The sequence below is a fragment of the Mustelus asterias genome, chromosome 15 (assembly GCF_964213995.1).
Source record: "Mustelus asterias chromosome 15, sMusAst1.hap1.1, whole genome shotgun sequence".
NCBI lineage: Eukaryota > Metazoa > Chordata > Chondrichthyes > Carcharhiniformes > Triakidae > Mustelus > Mustelus asterias.
In genome coordinates, this window is record NC_135815.1 from 16097715 (window position 1) to 16123738 (window position 26024).

General features: G+C 46.8%; 1 protein-coding gene across 9 annotated transcripts in view; it reads right to left on the minus strand.

The window, feature by feature from the left end:
* Nucleotides 1–26024, minus strand: part of rasgrp3 (RAS guanyl releasing protein 3 (calcium and DAG-regulated)) — a 118039-nt gene that overhangs the window by 47924 nt on the left and 44091 nt on the right. For all 9 annotated transcript variants that reach the window (XM_078229552.1, XM_078229555.1, XM_078229559.1 and 6 more), the window contains exons 2-4: nucleotides 20347–20538; nucleotides 2119–2221; nucleotides 737–799 (exon numbers count right to left, since the gene is read on the minus strand). In XM_078229552.1, coding sequence (XP_078085678.1) covers nucleotides 737–799; nucleotides 2119–2221; nucleotides 20347–20416 — 236 coding nt within the window. In that variant the 5' untranslated portion in view covers nucleotides 20417–20538. The remainder of the gene's footprint in view (nucleotides 1–736; nucleotides 800–2118; nucleotides 2222–20346; nucleotides 20539–26024) is intronic.

Here is a 26024-nt window from a genome sequence, read left to right on the forward strand (position 1 = left end):
ATTTGAAAGGACCTACCTCGCACTAAGTTGATCTTTTTCTACACCCTATCTGCTACATTCTGCACCCTCTCCTTTCTGTCTCCCTTATGTACTCTATGAATGGTATGCTTTGTCTGTATAGCACACAAGAAACAATACTTTTCACTGTATCCCAATACATGTGACAATAATAAATCAAATCAAATCATTGCAAAAACTATAAGTTGTGGATCGATGAAAGACGGGACATGTGTAGAGACATAGAAACATAAGATAGGAGCAGGAGGAGGCCATTTGGCTCTTCGAGCCTGCTCCGCCATTCATCACAATCATGGGTGAACATCCAACTCAATAGCCTAATCCTGCTTCCTCCCCATAACCTTTGATCCAATTTGCCCCAAGTGCTATATCCAGCCGCCTCTTGAATACATGAAGAGTGTTGACACTGGACAAAGACTCCCAGCAGGAAGCACTCTTTGTTTTGACTTCACCATCTGGTGTGAATCCTTTGTCAAAGATTCCGCCAATATTTACTACCTTGGCGTGTGAATAATGGCTATCTGGTGAGCTATTGTCCCTCTGAGGAGCATCCCTTGCTGGCGTCCAGCAATACTGAGAAAACTGCAGGCCTTACTCTCTTTCCCTGTGAAGCTGAACACAGATGCCATTGATCCCAAGACTCGTGGAAAGAGCTTTAGTGCGCGCTGCAATAACGCTTAGCCAATAATCACACACACACTGCTTCTCAGCTCCTTACCTCATTAGGTGGCAGATTTTGAGTCGAAACTCATTGCAGTCTTCACCGCAGGCTTCCTGATACGTTTGAAGGTCAAGGAAACCAGAAAGATACCGTGGCCGGAATATTACCAGCACGCCCGCCCGAGGCTCGTAAGATCGCGCCCGAGGCCAATGGAGAATGCCATTGTGTGAGCCTCGCCTGCCCCGATTTCAGGGTGGGCGTGCCGGTAAAATCAGGGCCCGTGTGTCACATATGCTGTTTAACACTTTATCATACCCCCGGGTGTAGGCAAGAGGTTACAATCAGACTAGCCATGGGGCTGAAATTTCAGCTCTTTCCCACTGGCAGGATCTTCCGGTCCCCCCCCCCCCCCCAACCTCCCCCTCCCCGGGCAAGGCAACTCTCTGGCAAACCATACAGAACGCTATAGACATCAGCAGGACTGGAAGACCCCCCACTGGCCAATGGTGAGCCACTTCTGCCACCAGAAAACACGGCATGGTGGTGGGAAATTTGGGACATTCCCCCCCCCCCCCCCCCTTCATCTTGAATAGCGGAGCAGGATCGAGGGGCAAACCAGCCTCCCATCCATTGACTCTATCTACACTTGCTGCTGCCTCGGCAAAGCAGCCAGCATAATTAAGGACCCCACGCAACCCGGACATTCTCTCTTCCACCTTCTTCCTTTGGGAAAAAGATACAAACGTCTGAGATCATGGACCAGCCGACTCAAGAACAGCTTCTTCCCTGCTGCCATCAGACATTTGAATGGACCTACCATATATTAAGCTGAAGTTTCTCTACACCCTAGCTGTGATTGTAACACTATATTCTGCATTGTCTCATAGAATCCCTACAGTGCAGAAGGAGGCCATTTGGTCCATCGAGTCTGCACCAACCTCAATCCCACCCAGGCCCTATCCCCATAACCCCACATATTTACCCCGCTAATCCCCCTGACACTAAGGGGCAACTTAGCATGGCCAATCAACCTAACCCACACATCTTTGGACTGTGGGAAGAAGCCGGAGCACCCGGAGGAGACCCACCAGACACGGGGAGAACGTGCAAACTCCACACAGATAGTGACCCGAGGCCGGAATGGAACCCAGGTCCCTGGTGCTGTAAGGCGTAGTGCTACCAACTGTGGCACTATGCCGCCCTCTCCTTCTCCCCTATATACTCTATGAAGAGTATGCTTTGTCTGTATAGTGCGCAAGAAACAATATTTTTCACTGTATACCAATACATGTGACAATAATAAATCAAGTCAAATCTGTGGACAAAGACTAGAGCTGACGTTTCGAGTCTGGATGACCCTTCGTCAGAGCTTTGGCCAAGTATTGGCTTGTCTAAACAATTATAATTCTGGTAGATCTGAATAAAGGTGGAAAGGATATATCAACAGAAGCTTTCCTGCCAGTTCAGTGGATGGCAGGTACCATCGATGCATTAAGAGAACCGTCCTTGGCACCTGGCTGTTGACCATCTCTCCTTCATTATCTGAAAGAGAAGTCAGACAGGTTAAACACGCTACACAAGCAAGTCAGCACAAAGAAAATACACTTAGAATACCAGGAGTCATTCAATTCTGCATCATTTTAGTGACTATACCAGCCCCGTAAACATCGATATCTATCTCCCCTTTTAATTCTTCCATAGTGTCCCCAAGCACCAACACTCAAACTGATTCAGAGCCACATTTTTTTATTATTATTCGTTCATGGGACATGGGCATCGCTGGCTGGCCAGCATTTATTGCCCATCCCTAGTTGCCCCTTGAACTGAGTGGCTTGCTAGGCCATTTCAGAGGGCAGTTGAGAGTCAACCACATTGCTGTGACTCTGGAGTCACATGTAGGCCAGACCGGGTAAGGACGGCAGATTTCCTTCCCTAAAGGACTTAGTGAACCAGATGGGTTTTTCCGACAATGATTTCATGGTCATCAGTAGATTCTTAATTCCAGATACTTTTTATTGAATTCAAATTCAACATCTGCCGTGGTGGGATTCGAACCCGGGTCCCCAGAACATGAGCTGAGTTTCTGGATTAATAGTCCAGCGATAATACCACTAGGCCATCGCCTCCCCTGGAGCACTCGGAATGCTTGACTCGTGTTTTCCTCAATTCCAGTGCTTGTGACGCATTGAATGCGCGCAGAAGCTGAAGTTACAGCCAAACTTATCTTAACACTTGGCCAATAGAGAGGAGATAATCTTCCTTGTGTGAGTCACGTGCAACGCATTCAGATTCCAGAGCGATCCTGGTCAAGTCCCGGGTGAAATTGTGGCCTGGGGAAGGGCAGGCTGCCCCGAGAGTTGCAGCAATGAGGCCTGGACAATGAGAAGGATCAAGGTTTCATGAGCATTTGCCAGTCAATTTCCTGACCAGAAGGGAAGCAGCCACCCAGCTGTAAAACACAGCCTAATGGGGACTAAGGGCAATGCTCTCTGACCCAAGGCAGCTGCAGCTGGGATCATGGATGAGGGAGTGGGAAGTTCGAGGCCAATTGTCACCTCGAGGGGCACAGAGGAGCACGCCAAATGCCTCTGATCCACAGGGATACTTAGTACTTTTTTAAAAATGGTATCTTTTGTCGCATTATTTGGCTCCTGATCAACTTCCCAACTGCTTGGGCCCAACAGAAAAGCCACCTTTGCTTTAATCTCCTGCTTGATATAACCAGACCCTCATGGCATTATTGGAGGCCGATCTGAATATGCAAAGCATCATGATGATGTGACTTGTGCATGAAAGATATTAATCTGTAATTCTACCAGCTGACCGAAAATATCTTGACCTGCTTAAAAAGGACATCATAAAATGAGAAAAAGACACGAACTTCAGATGGCTGCCACAAGTCACCTGATACCAGACATTGCAAGTTAAATCATAGAATCTTAGAATCCCTACAGTGCAGAAGGAGGCCATTTGGCCCATTGAGTCTGCACTGACCACAATCCCACCCAGGCCCTATCCCCATAACCCCATGAATTTACCCTAGTTAGTCCCCCAACACTAAGGGGCAATTTAACACGGCCAATGCACCTAACCAGCACATCTTTGGGAGGAAACCGGAGCACCCGGAGGAAACCCACGCAGACACAGGGAGAATGTGCAAACTCCACACAGACAGTGATTCGAGGCTGGAATCGAAACCAGTCCCTGGCGCTTCTGGAAAGTTCTAATGTGTAGTAGAACTCAGATATGCACATACATCATGGAATTTCACCGCAAAGGATGTCAAGAACTAGTTCATTCACTGAAAAACATACCGGACCTAATATTTACGTTTCTATTGGACTATCTCTCCAGCGGAGGCAGAGAGTCTGCCCCAATAATACTTATAGAAAAGATGTGTTCCTATCTAATAGAGGTAGATAATAACTCCTCTGGGGGGTTAATGGATGGATATTATAGAATCGAATCACCTTGGCCACGAAACAAAATTAACTGTCGGTTCAGATATCAGATAAACTAACCCCTCTGAAATAATTAGTCGCGTGACTGAAGTAACCATTTTGAAATCTCTTCAACACAAGCAGCTGAAGTGAATAGTCCAGAGGAGCTGCCAATTAAGCAGCAGAGAGCTCCCTTCTCTCCTCTCATAGAATAAAAGAGAATCCCTACAGTGCAGAAAGAAGCCATTCAGCCCATCGAGTCTGTACTGACAACAATCCCACCCAGGCACTATCCCCGTGACCCCATATATTTACCCTGTTAGTCCCCCTGACACCAAGGGCAATTTAGCATGGCCAATCAACTTAACCCGCACATCTTTGGACTGTCGGAGGAAACATAGAAGATAGGAGCAGGAGGAGGCCATTTGGCCCTTTGAGTCTGCTCATGACTGATCGTCCAACTCAGTTGCCTGCTTTCTCCCCATAACCTTTGATCCCATTCACCCCAAGTGCCACATCTCGCCATCTCTTGAATATGGACATGGGGAGAATGTGCAAACTCCACACAGACAGTGACCCGAGGCCAAGATTGAACCCAGGTGCTGTGAGGCAGCAATGTTAGCCACTGTGCCACCCTGGTGTTAAACTCTTAGTGTTTTTTAAAAATCCAGCACAGAGATAGTGAATTTCCATCAAAAGGAACCTCGGGTGGAAAAATCATCGACCTCTAGGAGAGAGGGATTAAGTTTTTCAAAGGAAGTTGGCTTCAGCAGTTGCAGTTCCATGGGCTTCAACCCAACTCCCAGAATCCACAGCAATTCTGGGAAGAATTCGGCTAATGTGACCAGCAAAGGAATCATAAATCATGAACTGTCATTGCCTTCCAACACTGAACTTTAATTTGGCTAAGAAAGTAACTACCTAGAGTACAACTTGTAAACGTATGCATGCTTGTGTGTGTGTTAGTGAGAGGCATGATGTGGAGATGCCAGTGTTGGACTGGGGTAGGCACAGTAAGAAGTCTCACAGCACCAGGTTAAAGTCCAACAGGTTTATTTGGAATCACGAGCTTTCGGAGCGCTGCTCCTTCATCAGGTGAGTCAGCGCTCCAAAAGCTCGTGATTCCAAATAAACCTGTTGGACTTTAACCTGGTGTTGTGAGACTTCTCACTGTGTTAATGTAGCAAAAGGTTGACATGTGCGGGATTACCTTTTCAAATATATGCTATCGTTATCTAGGTCGATTCCAAACTCAAAAAAAACAAACCCTTTTTTTTAAATTCAAGAAAGCCTTTTACACCATAGAAAGCATTCTTTCCGATTGTATCACAGCTTGGCATGGCTTCCGCTCTGTCCAAGACCACAAGAAACTACAAAGTGTCGTCAACGAAGCCCAGTCCATCATTCAAACCAGCCTCCCATCCATTGACTCTGGCTACACTTCCCGCTGCCTCGGAAAAGCAGCCAGCATAATCAAGGACCCCGCACACCACGAACATACTCTCTTCCACTTTCTTCAGCCACCTTCTTGTTCCTTGCGCGCTATACAGGCAAAGCACACCATTCATAGAGTACATAGAGGAGAAGGAAATGAGAGGGTGCAAAATGTGTTACAGTTACAGATAGGGTGTAGAGAAAGATCAACTTAATATGAAGTAGGTCCATTCAAAAGTCTAATAGCAGCAGAGAAGAAGCTGTTCTCGAGTCAGTTGGTACATGACCTGAGAGTTTTGTAACTTGTTCCCCGACAGAAAAAGGTGGAAGAGAGAATGTCCAGGGTGCATGGGGTCCTTGATTATTCTGGCTGCTTTCCCAAGGCAGCGGGAAGTGTAGACAGAGTCACTGGAAGGCAGGCTGGTTTGCGTGATGGACTGAGCTATGTTCACAATCCTTTGTAGTTTCTTGCAGTCTTGGACAGATGTTAGACAAATGTTGTTCCTTTGCCAACCTTTGCTTCCTCACCCCAACACCAAATCCTCATCAGTCATTGCTCAGAAAGCCTTCCCAGTCTCCAGCTGAGGGGCAAGTTCATCAAAAGGAGGTAAAGATTCATGAAGCATTGCGAGGTGATTGCGACAGTCTTTTCTGCTGCCTAATACAGGGAGCAGCACTTGGATGTCCTTGGAAGTGACCTCATGAAGAATTGAGCGCAGTTATGTGCAAAAACTGCCTTTCATGCACAATTACTTCTGAATGCTGATTGGAAAGACTCGAGGCTTGCAAATGCTTCCTTCCTGATTAGATGCAGAGAGGGACACTGAACACTGATATTTGCCGTGAGTACATCGATAAACTCATTGATGCCTGTCACTCCCTCATTTCCAAAAGGCCAATAACAACCTCCCAGGGTTAGACTTTACCTCAGTGTTCTGACAAGTGGAAAGCCTCTGTTCAATTCCACATATTGTGAAAGGAACTACAACAAAGCAGTGTTGAGCTTTGCCCTGTGAAAGGGAACAGGAATGGTTCTGAATCCTGCCCAATCTTTGTATTGGTGCTGGTGGTTTCAACAGGCATGGAATGAGCGACTATCTCAAGGATGCGTCCGATCATATTGCGGCTGAAAGTTGAATGTTTGCAAACATGTCTACGTGTGTTTGTATTCAAGGAAAGTAAATGACTTAAAAGTGGTCCCTCTCACTCTGCATCTCTAGATGTGATAGTGGGCCATGGGAGACTTTTAAATTACATTGGAACCAGGGCCTGAGATAGGAAAGCCAGAACATTGGCTTTGGAGAGGGCTGTACCAGTTTGCCAGAATGTCCCCAAACCAGTTCTCGTCTACACTTCCCACTGCCTCGGCAAAGCAGCCAGCATAATTAAGGACCCCATGCACCCCGGACATTCTCTCTTCCACCTTCTTCCTTCGGGAAAAGATACAAAAGTCTGAGGTCACGAAGAATAGCTTCTTCCCTGCTGCTGTCAGACTTTTGAATGGACTTACCTTGCATTAAGTTGATCTTTCTCCTCACCCTAGCTATGACAGTAACACTACATTCTGCACTCTCTCGTTTCCTTCTCTATGAATGGTATGTTTTGTCTGTATAGCGTGCAAGAAGCAATACTTTTCACTGTGTTAATATATGTGACAATAATAAATCAAATCAAAAAAATCAAAATCATTTTTCAAAAAATTCATTCAGGAAACATGGGGAGGTGGTGATGCAATGGCATTATCACTGAACTAGTAATCCAGAGACCCAGGTTCGAATCCCACTATGGCAGATGGTGAAATCAGAATTCAACAAAAACTTTGGGGTGGCATGGTGGCACAGTGGTTGGCACTGCTAGTTCGCAGCGCCAGGGACCCAGGTTCGATTTCAGCCTGGGGTGACTATCTGTGTGGAGTTTGCACGTTCTCCCCATGTCTGTGTGGGTTTCCTCCGGGTGCTCCAGTTTTCTCCCACAGTCCAAAGATGTGTAGGTTAAGTCAATTGGCCATGTTAAATTAGCCCTAGTGTCCCAAGATGGCTAGGTTCGGGGAATTGGTGAGTGAATATGTGGGGTTATGGGGATAGGGCAAAATGCTCTGTTGGAAAGTCGGTGCAGACTCGATGGACTAGTTAGATGTAGAAACGTCAACTGAGGGGGGACACTGAACACTGGTATTTGCCATGCAGGCTCAATGGGCCGAAAGGCCTCCTTCTGCGCTGCCACACAAAGATATTTCATAGAATCATAAATCATAGAATCCCTACAGTGCAGAAGGAGGCCATTCGGCCCATCGAGTCTGCACCGACCATAATCCCATCCAGGCTCTATTCCCATAGCCCCACATATTTGCACTGCTAATCCTCCTGAACTAGGATTAATTTAGCATGGCCAATCAACCTGATGCACCATCAATCGAGCAAAGACTAGTTTGTATGCAAGAACAAATAGGCTTTTATTAGCAAAAGACTTGGAGCACACCCATGCCGATGAACTGCTCCAGACTGAGGCAGGGGGGTGGGGAGCAGTCGCCTTTATACCTGGCCCGGGGGGAGGGGGGGGGGAGGAGGCTCGGGTAGGGCCGGCAGGGATGTGTCCAGGCATGTCACATATACAGGTAATAAGCTAACAGTGGTTTACCACACAACCTAACCCACACATCTTTGGCCTGAATACTGATTGGAAAGGCCTGAATACGATTCCTTCCTGATTCAATGCAGAAACGTCAACTAAGAGGGACACTGGACATTGGTTTCCACCCTGCTGCGCATGTGGGGTCTCTACATGAAGCACAACCAGTCCGATTAATTACCAGAGCTCACGGGACTTTGAGTCACCAGAAGGGGAAAAGAAACAGACAGAATGAGAACACTAAGTAAACTGTTTGTTCTTCATACCAGGTTAGTAAACCAACAGCAATGATGGGACTCGTCTGGCAAAGACCTAACTCTGCCAGTTTTACATGTGTGTTTGCGAGAGTCCCAGACTCCCCCTGAAACCGCCAGATGAGACATTCGCATCTCTCCAAGTGGGGAACAGCTGCAGATTGGTCATCCCCTAACCCAGCAGCTGCTATGTGCTTTCCCAGGACTCAGGCCTTTAACCCTGTGAGACCTGGCACCCAGCTGTTGAAAGACAAGCTTCATCAACAGAAGCACCGGGCGAAAAAAAATCCAAAGAGTTAAAAATCACAAGGTGATGATTCTGTGTGAAACTCTGACGTGGTTACTGAGCAGCTGATGAGTAGCCGGAGGAAGATAAAAAGTGAAGCATCAACAACGTAACCTTCAGACAGTGTCTATAATGTAGTGTAAATCCCCAAGGCACTTCACAGCAGCATCATCAAACACTACAGCGGACACTGAGTCACATGAGGGGATATTCAGGCAGGTGACTAAAAGCTTGATCAAAGAGGTAATATTTAAGGAACATCTTAAAGTTAAAGCTTATTTATTAGTGTCACAAGTAGGCTTACATTAACACTGCAATGAAGTTACTGTGAAAATCCCCTAGTCGCCACACTCCAACACCTGTTCGGATACACTGAGGCAGAATTTAGCATGGTCAATGCATCTAACCAGCACATCTTTTGGACTGTGGGAGGAAACCGGAGCACCTGGGGGAAACCCACGCAGACATGGGGAGAACGTGCAAACTGCACACAGACAGTGATCCAATCTGGGAATCGAACCCGGGTCCCTGGCGCCAGAGATTGGTGGTGGGGAGGGGGGGGGGGGTTGTGTGGTTAGGGAGAGAATACCATAGCTTAGGGCCCAGGCACAGCCGACAATGGCATAACCATTAAAATAGAAAACGTACAAGAACGCAAAGATCTCGTAAGGCCGGAAGGGACAACATCATGAGGCATTTGGACACAAGAAAGAGAAGTTTAAAATTGAAGTTTTGTAGAAATGTCAACCGATGAAGGTCAATGAATACCAGGATGATGGATGACTAAAACTTGGTGCAAGCTTGCTAAAATGTGCATGTCTTAGTGTACTTTTCTTCAAATGGGCAGATGATGGCCTCGTGGTATTATCACTAGACTATTAATCCAGAAACTCATCTAATGTTCTGGGTCCCGGGTTCGAATCCCACCATGGCAGGCGGTGGACTTTGGATTCCATTAAAAAAAAATTGGAATTAAGAATCTACTGATGACCACTAAACCATTGTTGATTGTGGGAAAAACCCATATGGTTCACTCATGTCCTTTCGGGAAGGAAATCTGCCATCCTTACCCAGTCTGGCCTACATGTGACTCCAGAGCCACAGCAATGTGGTTGACTCTCAACTGCCCTCTGAACAAGGGCAACTAGGGATGCGCAATAAATGCTGTGATGTGGAGATGCCAGCGTTGGACTGGGGTAAGCACAGTAAGAAGTCTCACAACACCAGGTTAAAGTCCAACAGGTTTATTTGGTAGCACAATCCACAAGCTTTCGGAGCACTGCTCCTTCATCAAGTAAGTGGGAGTTCTGATTTTGCAAAATCTCACTAACTGTCCTGGCTGGAAACAATACACATCTCTTTAACCTGTGCTTAACCCTCTCTCCACTCATATTGTCTGTTCCTTTAAGACTTGATTACCTGTAAAGACTCGCATTCCAACCATTATTTTGTAAATTGAGTTTGTGTCTTTATATACCAATAAATGCTGGCCAGCCAGCGACACCCATGTCCCACGAATAAATTTTTTAAAAATCCTTCTATATCCCGCTCTGTTATGCTACGCTGACATTCTGGTTTAGATTGGCACCGCTGTTACAAGAATTGGCATGACATTGGATTAAAATTTGCTGTAAGTGGTTGACATCTTGTTTCTTTCATATTAAGGGGAAGTGGATTTATCCTTCAGTTTGAAAATTCACTGTCGCTGGGTTGCATGATACAAGTAGTCCCAGCTTGAATACAGGATCATTAATCCAGAAACTTCTGGGATCCCGGGTTCCACGGCAGATGGTGGAATTTGAATTTAATTTTTAAAAATCTGGAATTAAGAATCTACTGATGACCCTGAAACCATTGTCAATTGTCAGAACAACCCATCTGGTTCACTAATGTCCTTTAGGGAAGGAAATCTGCCACCCTTACCTGGTCTGGCCCACATGTGACTCCAGAGCCACAGCAATGTGGTTGATTCTCAACTGCACTCCAAGGGCGACTAGGGATGGGCAATAAATGCTGGCCAGCCAGCGATGCCCATGTCCCATGAATGAATTTAAAAAAACTGAGTTGGGGCCCATACGCTCCCACCAAAAAAAAATCAACTCACATTCCTCTATTACAGAAGCTGTTTGTAGCTAAATGGTCAACTGGTCTTCTTGCACTTACCATTGCTCAGCTGTTCTAATCATCAGCCTCCGTAGCTTTGTCAGAAACCCCGGTCAGGCACGTGAATGTATTTTATTTTTTGTTGATACCTGCCGCTCACCCCATCCTGAGTTTTCTTCCCCTCGACCTGACCACTCCTCCTCCTACGTTGCATGAAAATAACATCCAGCATTTGTCCTCCCCAGTTATTACCACTTCCTGGGTCCACCATGCAGAAGGTGGTGGTAGGCTGAGATGTACATAATAATAGCCATGCCATCTCCCAGGGGAGACCCTGTTGTGGCTCCAGCTCGCTCCAACATTACCCCAATCTCTTGCATTGGCCTTGTTCACCCTCATCTCTGAGGTAGCTCTGCCCTTCTCAATGACCAATCACCTCCCTTGGCACTGGCGGATTTGGAAGCCAGCCAATGCCGAGCTCCCTCTCTGTGGCTGGAGCCCCAATATGCATCTTCAGTGATCCCTGACCCATGAAAACAAGCTAGAGTTGTTGCAAAGGTGGAGACCTGAATCGGAGTTCACCATAAGGAATCCAAACCCATGGAGTCCAGGAATCCTGGTGCCGGAATTTAAGGTATGGAATAAATGCACTATTGTCTCAGTCAGCACTGGGATATGATAAATATTTTATTCACCTGTTATCTGGCTCAACAAGTAACTTGTTTTTACATAGCATCAAGGGGAGGCGATGGCCTAGTGGTATTATCGTCAGATTATTAATCCAGAAACTCAGCTAATGTTCTGGGGACCCGGGTTCGAATCCCGCCACAGCAGCTGGTGGAATTTGAATTCAATAAAAAATATCTGGAATTCAGAATCTACTGATGACCATGAAATCATTGTTGATTGTTGGAAAAACCCATCTGGTTCACTAATGTCCTTTAGAGAAGGAAATCTGCCGTCCTTACCTGGTCTGGCCCACATGTGACTCCAGAGCCTCAACAATGTAGTTGACTCACAACTGCCCTCAAAGTGGCTGAGTAAGCCATTCAGTTCAAGGGCAACTAGGAATGGGCAATAAATACTGGTCAGCCAGTGACACCCATGTGGCATGGTGGCACAGTGGTTGGCACTGCTGCCTCGCAGCGCCAGCGACCTGGGTTCGATTCCCGGCTTGGGTCACTGTCTGTGCGGAGTTTGCACGTTCTCCCCGTGTCTGCGTGGGTTTCCTCCGGGTGCTCCGGTTTCCTCCCACAGTCTGAAAGACGTGCTGGTTAGGGGCATTGACCCGAACAGGCGCCGGAGTGTGGCGACTAGGGGAATTTCACAGTAACTTCTTTGCAGTGTTAATGTAAGACTTACTTGTGACTAATACTTCACTTGTAAAGAAAATCTAAAGCAATAACCAAAATCTTTTTTTTTAAATTCATTCGTGGGACATGGTTGGTTGGCCAGCATTTATTGCCCATCCCTTGTTCCAAGGGCAGCTGAGAGTCAATCACATTGCTGTGGCTCTGGAGTTACATGTAGGCCAGACCAAGTGAGGACGGCAGATTTCCTTCCCTGAAGGACATCAGTGAACCAGATGGATTTTTCCGACAATTAACAATGATTTCATGATCATAGATTCTTAATTCCAGATGTTCTTTATTTAATCCAAAATCCACCATCTGCCATGGTGGGATTCGAACCCGGGTCCTCTGAACATGAGCCGAGTTTCTGGATTAAGCGTCTAGCGATAATACCATGAGGCCATCGCCTCCCCGGTCTTACTGTCGTTCACACTGGAGGGATTTTATGGGTCCTGCCGACGGCACATCCCTGCTGCAGGTTTCCCGGCGACAAGGGGTGCGTTCGACAGGAAACCCCGTTGACAACAGCGGGACGATAAGATCCCACCGCCAGCGCGCGACGCACCGCTTCCCGCTGCCACAAAACACACCATGGAGAGGGAGAGGAAAATCCCGCCCAATGTGCTTGACAGAAACATAATAAAACAACAAAGAACAAAGAACAGTACAGCACAGGAAACAGGCCCTTCGGCCCTCCAAGCCTGTGCCGCTCCTTGGTCCAACTAGATCGTTTGTATCCTTCCATTCCCAGGCTGCTCATGTGACTATCCAGGTAAGTCTTAAACGATGTCAGCGTGCCTGCCTCCACCACCCTACTTGGCAGCGCATTCCAGGCCCCCACCACCCTCTGTGTAAAAAACATCCCTCTAATATCTGAGTCATACTTCGCCCCTCTCACCTTGAGCCCGTGACCCCTCGTGAACGTCACTTCTGATCTGGGAAAAAGCTTCCCACCGTTCACCCTATCTATCCCCTTCATAATCTTGTACACCTCTATTAGATCTCCCCTCATTCTCCGTCTTTCCAGGGAGAACAACCCCAGTTTACCCCAGAGGACACTGAGCCTCATGAGCAGTAATGTTGATCAGGAGCTTGGGCCCGGGTTTAAGGAACATCTTAAAGCAGGACAGCGGGAGAAGGGGGAAGGTTTGGGGGAGAGGGAAGGTGGTGGTTCCAGAGCTTCCAGCCTAGGTACAGCCACCAATGGTGGAGCAATTCCAATTGGGGATGCTCAGGAGTCCAGGAGTAGAGCAGCACAGATATCCCGGGAGGGTCGCAGGGCTGGAGGAGGTTACAGGGATATAGCTGAGGCCATGGAGGGATTTGAAATCTGAGTTGCAGGGCTGCACTGCTGCTCTCGGAGTTCATGCCTAAAAGATGTTGATGGTTTCAATTACTGCACCAACATCATTGCACACATGTTGTTGTTATTGTGGAAACACTGGCACACAAACCTCGAAACACCAGCTGAGCTGCAGCACAGCCTCCATCGGGTCCAGCTGGGAAGCGGGAAACAAGCCACCAATTGTTCTGGCCTTGACAACAAGTTTGTCTTCAAGACATCCCACTAAAAGTGGCCTGAGCAACCTCTCTGCGGTCGGAGATACAAGCATGTAGGAGTGTATAGTGAGGAAGGCATGCATTTATACAACATCTTTATAGGTGTCAGCTATGGGTTAGTCAGCAGTGCCCTTGCCTCCGAGGCTTTAGATTCAAGTCTCGCTCCTCACCCTGAGCAAATAAATCCAGGCTGGCATTCCAATGTGGTACTGAGGGAGTGCTGCACTGTTATCAATGCTGTCTTTAGGATGCCATGTTAAATGGAGACCCCCACCTCCCCTCTTTGGTGGATGTGAAAGACCCCACGGCACCATTTTGAAGAGGAGCTCTGACTAATATTTATCCCTCAATCAACATCACGCAAAAGAAAATTGTACAGGCCAGGACACCAGAGAGAGTTCATTTTTCCTTCTTCAAAATGGCACCCTGGCATCTTTGACATTCATCTGACTGACAGGAAAGTGGTTCCTCTGACAGTGCAGCATTACCTCACTGCTCCCCAAATTACACACACACATCCCAAGAGTGAGGCTTGAACCTGTGATCTTCTGACTCCTAGCGAGTGCTACCACTGAGCCATGCCTAACACCAGCAAAAGGGCTGATTTAAACTTGAGGAGGCGATGGCCTAGTGGTATTATCGCTAGACCATTAATCCAGAAACACAGTTAATGCTATGGGGACTTGGGTTCGAATCTTGCCTTAGCAGGTGGTGGAATTTGAATTCAATAAAAAATATCTGGAATTAAAAACCTACTGATGACCATGAAACCATTGTCGGGAAAACCTATCTGGTTCACTAATGTCCTCTAGGGAGGGAAATCTGCCGTCCTTACCTGGTCTGGCCTACAGGTGACTCTCAAGCCACAGCAATGTGGTTGATGCTCAACTGCCCTCGGGCAACTAGGGATGGGCAATAAATGGTCAGCCAGCGACACTCATGTCCCACGAATGAATTTAATAAAAGGCACCAGTGGGTGGTAGAAGATCAGTCGGCGACCATATTAAGGTTCCAGGAAAGGGGAATCAGTCAAGGTGTTTAAAGGCAGATTGGCATCCGCCCATTTCTGTCATTGTCAAAATCAACCTTTTCCCTTCATACAAAAATGTCCTTCCAAACATCAAACCATGTACAAATAATGGAACTAAATTCCCCTCCTCCAGGCAGATTTCCAGTGGGTCCTGGACTTCTGCCTGGCCCCCCTGATCAACCCATATGCCAGGCTCCTGACTGGGTTACTACCAGCGAGAGGAAGGCCACCAGGGTCTGGCTGCGTAATCCTGCCAATGCTTCACGGCCCTACCACTGGGGAACCAGAGGAGGCAGGCAGGCGGTTAACCAGACACCGTCACACTGGAGGGCAGCCCGGCAAGCCGCAGCTATGTGTGAACAAACAAAGAACAATACAGCACAGGAACAGGCCCTTCGGCCCTCCTAGCCCGCGCCGCTCCCTGGTCCAAACTAGACCATTCTTTTGTATCCCTCCATTCCCACTAGATAAGTCTTCAACGTTCCCAGTGTCACCGCCTCCACCACCTTGCCCGGCAGCGCATTCCAGGCCCCCACCACCCTCTGTGTAAAATACGTCCTTCTGATATCCGTGTTAAACCTCCCCCCCTTCACCTTGAACCTATGACCCCTCGTGAACTTAACCACCGACCTGGGAAAAAGCTTCCCACCGTTCACCCTATCTATGCCTTTCATAATTTTATTCACCTCTATTAGGTCACCCCTCATCCTCCGTCTTTCCAGTGAGAATAACCCCAGTTTACCCAATCTCTCCTCATAACTAAGCCCCTCCATACCAGGCAACATCCTGGTAAACCTCCTCTGCACACTCTCTAAAGCCTCCACGTCCTTCTGGTAGTGTGGCGACCAGAACTGGACGCAGTATTCCAAATGCAGCCGAACAAGCGTTCTATACAACTGCAACATCAGACCCCAACTTTTATACTCTATGCCCCGTCCTATAAAGGCAAGCATGCCATATGCCTTATTCACTACCTTCTCCACCTGTGACGTCACCTTCAAGGATCTGTGGACTTGCACACCCAGGTCCCTCTGCATATCTACACCCTTTATGGTTCTGCCATTTATCGTATAGCTCCCCCCTACGTTAGTTCTACCAAAATGCATCACTTCGCATTTATCTGGATTGAACTCCATCTGCCATTTCTTTGCCTAAATTTCCAGCCTATCTATATCCTTCTGTAGCCTCTGACAATGTTCCTCACTATCTGCAAGTCCAGCCATTTTCATGTCGGCCGCAAACTTACTGATCACCCCAGTTACACCTTCTTCCAGATCGTTTATATAAATCACAAACAGCAGAGGTCCCAATACAGAGCCCTGCGGAACACCACTAGTCACAGGCATCCAGCCGGAAAAAGACCCTTCCACTACCATCCTCTGTCTTCTGTGACCAAGCCAGTTCTCCACCCATCTAGCCACCTCCCCCTTTATCCCATGAGATCCATCCTTTTGCACCAACCTGTGATGTTAAGTGAGGGCAAAACAGGTAAGAATGAAGAGGCCACTTCATGACCTTTGCCTTGCATGACCTTTACCCTCCATTGGGCCTACCACCACCTTCCACATATTGGTCTCAGGAAGCAGCAATGACAGGTGCAAGGAAAAAGAACAGAAGCCTAGGCCTAACACTTCTACCATCATTAGCTTGCAATCTGGGCAAGGATAAGCCATTCCCAGATTCCTGCAACTCACCATACACCATCAATTAATTATCTAGTGTCACTGCCCCCCGTCACTGTTTAAAAGGCCATTTGGGGTAGAGGGGAGGTGATGGCCTAGCAGTATTCATCGCGACACGATTAATCCAGAAACTCAGCTAAGGTTCTGAGGACCCGGTTCAAATCCCACTGTGGTAGCTGGTGAAATTTGAATTCAATTTTTTTTTTAAATCTGGAATTCAGAATCACCTGATGACCATGAAACCATTGTCGATTGTCAGAAAAAAACCATTGGGTTCACTAATGTCCTTTAGGGAAGGAAATCTGCCATCCTTACCTGGTCTGGCCTACATGTGACTCCACAAGCAATGTGGTTGACTCTCAACTGCCAGAGTCATAGAGGTTTACAGCATGGAAACAGGCCCTTCAGCCCAACTTGTCCATGCCGCCCTTTTTTTAAAAAAACCCTTAAGCTAATCCCAATTGCCCGCATTTGGCCCATATCCCTCTATACCCATCGTACCCATGTAACTATCTAAATGCTTTTTAAAAGATAAAATTGTACCCGCCTCTACTACTACCTCTGGCAGCTTGTTCCACTCACTCACCACCCTCTGTGTGAAAAAATTGCCCCTCTAGACACTTTTGCATCGCTCCCCTCTCACCTTAAACCCATGCCCTCTAGTTTTAGACTCCCCTACCTTTGGGAAAAGATATTGACTATCTACCTTGTCTATGCCCCTCATTATTTTATAGACCTCTATAAAGGTCACCCCCCAGCCTCCTACGCTCCAGAGAAAAAAGTCCCAGCCTATTCAGCCTCTCCTTATAACTCAAACCATCAAGTCCCGGTAGCATCCTAGTAAATCTTCTCTTTCTAGTTTAATAATATCCTTTCTATAATAGGGTGACCAAAATTGCACACAGTATTCCAAGTGCGGCCTCACCAATGTCTTGTACAACTTTAACAAGACTCCAAGGATAACAAGGGATGGGCAATAAATGCTGGCCAGCCAGAGATGGCCATGTCCCATGAATGAATTTTTAAAAAAGATCTAACATGATTGGATTGGAGGGGGGTGGGGGGGGCGGTGTACTAAGTTGTTCATAGGACAACCTGAATTAGATGTGTTTGTTCTGCTGCTAAATTTGTTGGGGGGGGAGAGGGGGTGGGTGAGGGGGAGCAGACTCTGAAAATAGGCTTTAGCCTTCTCAAACATGTATTCAATGAGCCCGACACCCACGGAAAGATCTTATCAAGGAATTAACAACAAGCAGAGCAGGAAGTCAGGTCAAAAAGTTGAAAAATGCAGGTCAAAAAGTTATTTTCAATCTTATTTACCATTTGAGAAACGGGGGCAGCAGAGGAGAAATAAAAAACCTCAGACATTTTCTTCCCGGCAATGAATGCATTAAGCGAGAGCCCACAACAAAACAGTTTACGTTTTGTCCAGAATGAGGTATCTCGGTCATCCACGCCACTTTGGCAAACTTCTTTTTATATCCTGCCTTAACTCCAAGTCAGCTCCTCCCCCATGACGGTAACGATCTCTTTTCAGAGGATGACTTCCCTCAATTGTGGCCACAAGCACATTTCACAGCTCATTACTCAGCACCGAGCAGTCAGCGCTTGACACTGGCCAGTCAAAGAATGGAGTCATGTTCATCACAAGACTCAGCCAGTGGCTGATCAGAACGTTCCGCCAGGCATTTCATTCCATTACTCATCGTCTCACACATCGGCATTCAAAGCACTTCTTGTGGATGAGGCCTGAGGTACATTTTATGAAGGGAAAAACAGTCAGAATTCAGGGATCGGGTGGGAAAATGGGCTGGGGTCGAGGACCAGCTGGCATTTTGTGGTAAAGTATACCTGGATCAAAGGGCCATATGGCTTACACCTGCTCCAAGTTCCTCTTGTCAAAAAGATAAAGGTAAAACGCGTAGCCATATTGGATGGGAATTTAGTGACAGTTTTTAATTTTTGTGTGGGCGGCACGGTGGCGCAGTTCACAAGGTTAGCGCTGCTGCCTCACTGCTCCAGGGACCCGGATTCGATTCCCGGCTTGGGTCACTGTCTGTGCAGAGTCCGCACGTTCTCCCCGTGTCTGCGAGGGTTTCCTCCGGGTGCTCCGGTTTCCTCCCACAGTCCGAAAGACATGCTGGTTAGGTGAATTGGCCATGCTAAATTCTCCCTCAGTGTCCCCGAACAGGAGCCGGAGTGTGGCGGCTAGGGAATTTTCACAGTAACATCATTGCAGTGTTAATGTAAGCCTACTTGTGACAATAAATAAACTTGTAAAGTGTCACCACTGAAACCACACACAAAGGTTCAATGTGATCATCCACACCTATATTCTGTCTGGCAATTCTGAACTCAGTTGAAGTTATTTCGGAGCTGATAACATCACAAGCAGCCAGCCACAAGGACAAAAGTCCTTAGTGCTGTTAATGATACATCTAGGATTCGACCATATTGGCATCAACAAAGACCTAACATTTCCTTCATGATCTTAAGAGTTGCAGCCAATTTTTTCCTCGCATGTTTACCTTGCTGGCATCTGGAGCACAGATCTTTCACATTCCTGGGGAAAACAATTCCCAAAATCTTTCTTCAATCGGTGTAAATGCCTCTGTTCCCAGATGTTTTGTCGTGAATGGGAAGGAATGTTAAATACCTATTCTGATCAAAGCAGAACTGGGCACCAAGATAAAAGGAGGAGGTGTTGTTTTTTCTTTCGTGTGGACCCGACACTACATCAACAATCAGTTAGGAATGTCTGTACAGGCCCAACCCTTAACCTAACTTTGGGCCTCATCTCTACAAGCCAATCAGGCCTGCCAACGCAGCTTGCCAATCTGGGATTTGTTCATGTAGGTTTATTAGTATCACAAGTTGGCTTATATTAACACTGCAGTGGAGCTACTGCAAAAATCCCCTAGCCGCCACACTCCGGCGCCTGTTCGGGCACATTGAGGGAGAATTTAGCACCGCCAATGCACTTAACCAGCACATCTTTTGGACTGTGGGAGGAAACCCACGCAGACACAGGGAGAACGTGCAGACTCCGCACAGACAGTGACCCAAGCTGGGAATCGAACCCAGGTCTTTGGCGCTGTGAGGCAGCAGTGCTGGCCACTGTGCCACCTTGCTGTTCTTGGCATGTGCGTGTCGCTGGCGAGGCCAGTATTTATTGCCCATCCTGAATTGCCCTTGTGAAGGTGGTGTGGTGAGCTGCCACAGCAGCTCGTGTGGTGAAGGGAATTCCAGAATCTTGGCTCAGCGACAGTGAAGGAACAGTGATGTAGTTCCAAGTCAGGATGCTGACTGACTTGGAAGGCAACCTGCTGGTGGTGGTGCTCCCATGTGCCCGCTATGGGAAGGCAGGGTGGCAGAGTGGTGAGCACTGCTGCCTCACAGCACCAGGGACCTGGGTTCGATTACAGCCTTTGGTGACTGTGTAGAGTTTGCACGTTCTCCCCGTTTGCTTCGGGTATCCCGGTTTTCTCCCACAGTCCAAAGATGTGCAGGTTCGGTGGATTGGCCATGCTGAAATTCCCCTTGGTGTTCCAAAGATGTGTAGATTAGCAAAGTAAATGTGTGGGGTTATGGGGAGAGGTCAGGGGGTTGGCCTGGGTAAGATACTGTCTCGGAGAGTCAGTGCAGACCTGATGGGCTGAATGGCCTCCTTCTGCACTGTAAGGATTCTACAATTCTATGATTCTATCCTTGTCTATAATGCATAGTGCAACAACCAGATTTAACACACAATATCACAGCATTACAGTGTCAGGAATAAGTTGAGATTCAGCAAAGTTATGCCTTTCTTGATGTAGATCTTCACTCAGCAACTAAGGATCAGAAGTGTGTTAGATGTAGACACAGAGCAGCCTTTATTCTGCCCTCTGAGTGCACTCACCAATAGTATCAATGCTGGCGTGTAACAGTTCATTCAATGTGGCAGATCTTCCTATGTTGATCGATCCCATGGTCCTTCTGGGCTTATCAGAGGGCGTGGGTCATTTGCGCTTTCCAGAACAACATCTCAACTTGCCAGCAGGTCTCATTGGCACACAGGAGAGGCCGTGTCTCAGAACCACTTAGTAATCAGCTGGGAAAAGAAACAATGCAAAATGTGAAACATTTGTTTTGCTATTACGAGACTGAAATGTGTTCGTTTAAGTTCTAATCTTTGAAAGCTTTGTGCTTTACATTTTAAAGCAGCACAGAGAGGTAATGGCGTAGTGGTATTGTCACTGGCCTAGCAATCCAGAGACCGAAGGGAATGTCCTGAGGACCCAGGTTCGAATCCCACCAGGGCAGATGGTGAAATTTGAATTCAATAAAAATCTGGAATGAAAAGTCCAAATGATGATCATGAAACCATTGTCGGAAAAACCCAACTGGTCCACTAATGTCCTTGAGGGAAGGAAACCTGCCGTCCTTACCCGGTCTGGCCTACATGTGACTCCAGAGCCACAGCACTGTGGTTGACACAAAAACAGAAAATGCTGGAAAATCTCAGCAGGTCTGACAGCATCTGTAGAGAGAGAATAGAGCCAACGTTTCAAAGTCATCTGTGGCTCTGACGAAGGGTCATCCAGACTTGACACATTGGCTTTATTCTCTCTCCACAGATGCTGTCAGACCTGCTGAGAGTTTCCAGCATTTTCTGCTTTTGTTTCAGATTCCAGCATCCGCAGTATTTTGCTTTTAACGCAATATGGTTTACGTGTAAATGCCCCGCAGGGCTGGGCAATAAATGCTGGCCCAGCCAGCGAAGTCCACATCCTATGAACGAATAAAAAAACCATGGACAGCCTGAGAGGAGATAGCTGCATAAACATCTTGATTTTAACAATTCTCTTCCTCGGCCTTGTCCCTCCCCATCTCTGTAATCTCCTGCAGCCCCACAACTCTCTGAGAGACCTGTGTTCCTCAAATTCTATGGCCACTTGTGTATTATTGCTGTGACATTGGCCATAACTTCAGTCACCTCAGTCCAAACTCTGGAATCTCCTCCCTACATCTCTCCGATTCGCTACCTCGCATTCCTCCTTTAAGACGCTTCTCCTGTGAGGCGCCATGTGACGTTTCTTTATGTTAACTATAAGTTGTTGCTGTTGATGCTCTTCCCACCTTCCCTGGTCAAGATATGCTACCCAAGTGTCACCATCAATGGGAACAGGCCAGGGCCACCTGCTTGATGAGAGATGTCACTGAACAATGACCAAAAGAAAGAAAGAGTGGTGGGGTCGCACAGGTTAGGTGAATTTGCCATGGTAAATTGCCCCTTAGTGTCCAGGGATGTGCAGGTTTGGTGGTTTGGCCATGGTAAATTGCCCCTTAATGTCCAGGGATGTGTAGGTCAGGTGGATTGGCCTTGTTAAATGCGTGGGGTTACGGATATCGGATGCGAGGTGGAGGGAGGCTGGGTTAGGTGCTCTTCCAAAGTGTCAGTACAGACTTGATGGACCAAATGGCCTCCTTCTGCACTGTAGGGATTCTATGGTGAGGAAGAAGTATGCAGCATCCCACGATAGCCTGATTAACAGTTTGGAGGAGCAAAACCACAGCAGCAAGGGGACTAAAAAAATCTTGAGAAGATAAGATAGTTCAAGGATGAACCTCGACTGGTTAGGTGGTTAAGGTGAGTGAGCCTGGACAACAGAGTCTGGAACTCGTTTTAAATCAGTTACAATCAGATCAGCCACGATCTTATTAATGGCAGAGCAGGCTCAAGGGACGGAATGGCCTCCGCCTGCTTCTTGATCATGTGCTGACGTGAAGTCCAGTTTATTTTAGCACCTGGATCTCAACATTTGAAGTCCAGCTGCCTCCAGAATCAGGCATCTCGTCCACAATTTCTTCTGCCTTTATCAACTCGTCCGAGAGAGGTTTTGAATCTTTTAACACAAAGTACCATCCCTGTACATTCAACAACGCAAAGGGGTGTATCACACTTTCTCATCCATCCGCAGAGATCCTAGCAGAGGAAGTGAAGGCTGGAAGTATAGAATCCCCCAGTGCAGGAGGCCATTTGGCCCATTGAGTCTGCACCAACTCTCCAAAAGAGTATCTTACCCAGTCCCATCCATCCCTCCATCCCATCTGCTCATTTAACATGGCCAACCAACCTAACCTGCACATCTTTGGACTGTGGGAGGAAGCCAGAGAAAACCCACGCAGACACAGGGAGAACATGCAAACCCTACACAGGCAGTGAATCAAGGCCAGAATCGATCCCGGTCCTTGTGCGCTGTGAGGCAGCAGTGCTAACCACTGTGCCACCATGCCATCCTGAAGGGAAGTACTGTTCCCCAGCACCCATCGGGGCATCCAAAGGGCAATTTCAAGCAAGCCTAGACAGAGAGGGTCAGTGCCGACAGCATTACCAGATCCTTCAGGATAGCAAGAAAACTCAGTTAACACACAACATGAGCAAGGGTCAGCACTCTGATTCACTTCTCCCAACATCGCCTCACTCACTACACCACCAGCCTCAATTTTAACCTCTCCTCCGTCACATTCTTCAACATCCAAGGGCTCATTAAGACACCCCTCTTGCTCAATGCAAACGCACACACCCCTTCTACAGCCAGAGAAACGATTTTAACACTCATCAACCCACACTATTTCTGATGGAGGAGGAGGGATTAAAACCAGCTTTTCAATAAATGCCGATCTTTGGTCTTTTATGACTGAATCTGTTGAATGTTTTTCAGCCGACAGTCAGTCAGTTGCCCAGGGCACTGCACATGATCAAAATCAAATGGGAATTAAGACAGTAGTGCACAGATGAAGTTCAGTCCCTATTTAAAAATCATCCACTCTGTCCTTATATTTAGAGATCATGTAGGTTTTAGGTTTTGTTAAGCAGTAATTTGCAGGGGGTGGGGGACAGAGAAGTAGAGTTGTTTGGAGCTTCTCTGCAGTTTTGGTGGAGGAGTTAGGTAGAGCACCATCATTGGTGGGAGGGTGTAAGTGCAGTGTGACATATTTACATTGGCCATTTGTATTACAGATGTGGACAGAGGAATTCAGAATGGGAATAGAATCGGCTCAAAGACATGAAAACACAAATAGACAAAAAGCGCATACTGACGCAAACATATGGAAGGCTGTACAAATCAAGGCAAAAATGCTGTTGCAATCCAGCCAAGCCTCTTCCAGTCCAAGATTGTTTTAATTCATTCGTGGACGTAGCTGGCTGGCCAGCCTTTATTGCCCCATCCCTCGTTGCCCTTGAACTGAGTGGCTTGCTCAGCCATTTCAGAGGGCAGTTGAGAGTCAACCACATTGCTGTGGCTCTGGAGTCACATATAGGCCAGACCAGGTAAGGGTGGCCGATTTCCTTCCCTAAAGAGCATTTGTGAACCAGATGGATTTTTCCAACAATCGACAATAGTTTTGTGGTCATCAGTACATTCTTAATTCCAGATTTTATTATTAAAGTCAAATTCCACCTTCTGCCATGGTGGGATTCGAGCCCGGGTCACCAGAGCATTAGCTGAGTTTCTGGATTAATAGTCTAGCGATAATACCACTAGACCATCATCTCCCAGTGATAACCCCCTGAAGTTTGTCTGTAGTCTCTTACCCAATGAGAAGTCCCAAGAGATATTAAACTGTTTTTTAAAGGATTGGCATGTCTTTATTTGAAGGAAGAGGAGAAGAAACAAACTGTTGAGGGTGTTGGCAGGATGCGGTTCAATGACAAGAATGTGCAAAGATGTGTGGGTTGGGTGGATTGGCCATGCTAAATTGCCCCTTAGTGTCCAAAGATGTATGGGTTGGGTGGATTGGCCATGGTGGATGCATGGATGAGGCAGGGGGGTGGGCTGCTCTTCCGAGGTGGGTCGAAACAGACTTGTTGGGATGGGTGGCCTCCTTCTGCACTGTCGGGATTCTATGCTTTTTTGCTTCATAGAGTCATAGAGGTTTACAGCATGGAAACAGGCCCTTTGGCTCAACTTGTCCATGCCGCCCTTTTTTTTTGAAACCTCTAAGCTAGTCCCAATTGCCCGCATTTGGCCCATATCCCTCTATACCCATCATACCCATGTAACTGTCTAAATGCTTTTTAAAAGACAAAATTATACCCGCCTCTACTACCACCTCTGGCATCTTGTTCCAGACACTTGCCACCTGTGTGTGAAAAAATTGCCCCTCTGGACACTTTTGTATCTCTCCCCTCTCACCTTAAACCTATGCCCTCTAGTTTTAGACTCCCCTACCTTTGGGAAAAGATGTTGATTATCTAGCTGATCTATGCCCATCATTATTTGATAGACCTCTATAAGATCATTCCTCAGCCTTCTACGCTCCAGAAAAAAAAGTCTCAGTCTATCCAGCCTCTCCTTAAAACTCAAACCATCAAGTCCCAGTAGTATCCTAGTAAATCTCTTCTGCACTCTTTCTAGTTTAATAATATCCTTTCTATAATAGGGTGACCAGAATTGTACACAGTATTCCAAGTGTGGCCTTACCAACGTCTTGTACAACTTCAACAAAACGTCCCAATTCCTGTATTCAATTTTCTCACCAATGAAACCAAGCATGCCTAATGCCTTTTTCACCACTCTGTCCACCTGTGACTCCACTTTCAAAGAGCTATGAACATGTACCCCTCGATCTCTTTGCTCTGTAACTCTCCCCAATGCCCTACCATTAACTGAGTAAGTCCTGCCCTGGTTCAATCTACCAAAATGCATCACCTCACATTTATCCAAATTAAACTCCATCTGCCATTCGTCAGGTCACTGGCCCAATTGATCAAGATCCCGTTGCAATTAGAGATAACCTTCTTCATTGTCCACTATGCCACCAATCTTGGTGTCATCTGCAAACTTACTAACCATGCCTCCTATATTCTCATCCAAATCATTAATATAAATGACAAATAACAGTGGACCTTACAGCTTCTCTTAACTTTAGGTCACATCTGACAGAATATTTGCGAGAATGTTCTGATTCAACATAGAATCACATAAACCGGTGTAACATACATGACCTTGTGTTCCAGTACATTCATTCGACAAAATTAGAACACTGACACTAAAGGTTGGGCAGCAATGAAGGAATTTCATTCCCACCAATCACCACTCTCCCTTCCCCAATCCCAACTCTTCTACACACCACCAGCACCTTGTGTGAGGTTACGAGTTTGCAATGAAAATAAACCACCTTCAGCATGTTTTAAATGTCCATTCACTTAGCAAACATTAATTTTGCAAAAACTTGTGCCTAGTCAGCCTGCAACTTAACCCCACACTTCACCACCTGACCCCATTACACCACTCTCACCTGCTCTAACAACGCCTGCCGCCCGCCCCCCCCACCTTAATTTTGCAAAAGATAATAGAGCAAAAAATATTCAAAGCATTGCAGGATATGCAGGTTAGGTGATTGGTTGATAAGTGTCTTCATTTTTCTGAGTGAGGCAAGTGGGTTAAACTCAGAAATTTCATTAATTGCCTAATAGGATCTTATGTTAAAGATTTAACATGGCCAATGCACCTAACCTACACAACTTTAGGCATTAAGGGGCAATTCAACATGGCCAATCCACATAACTTACGCCTCTATAGACATTAA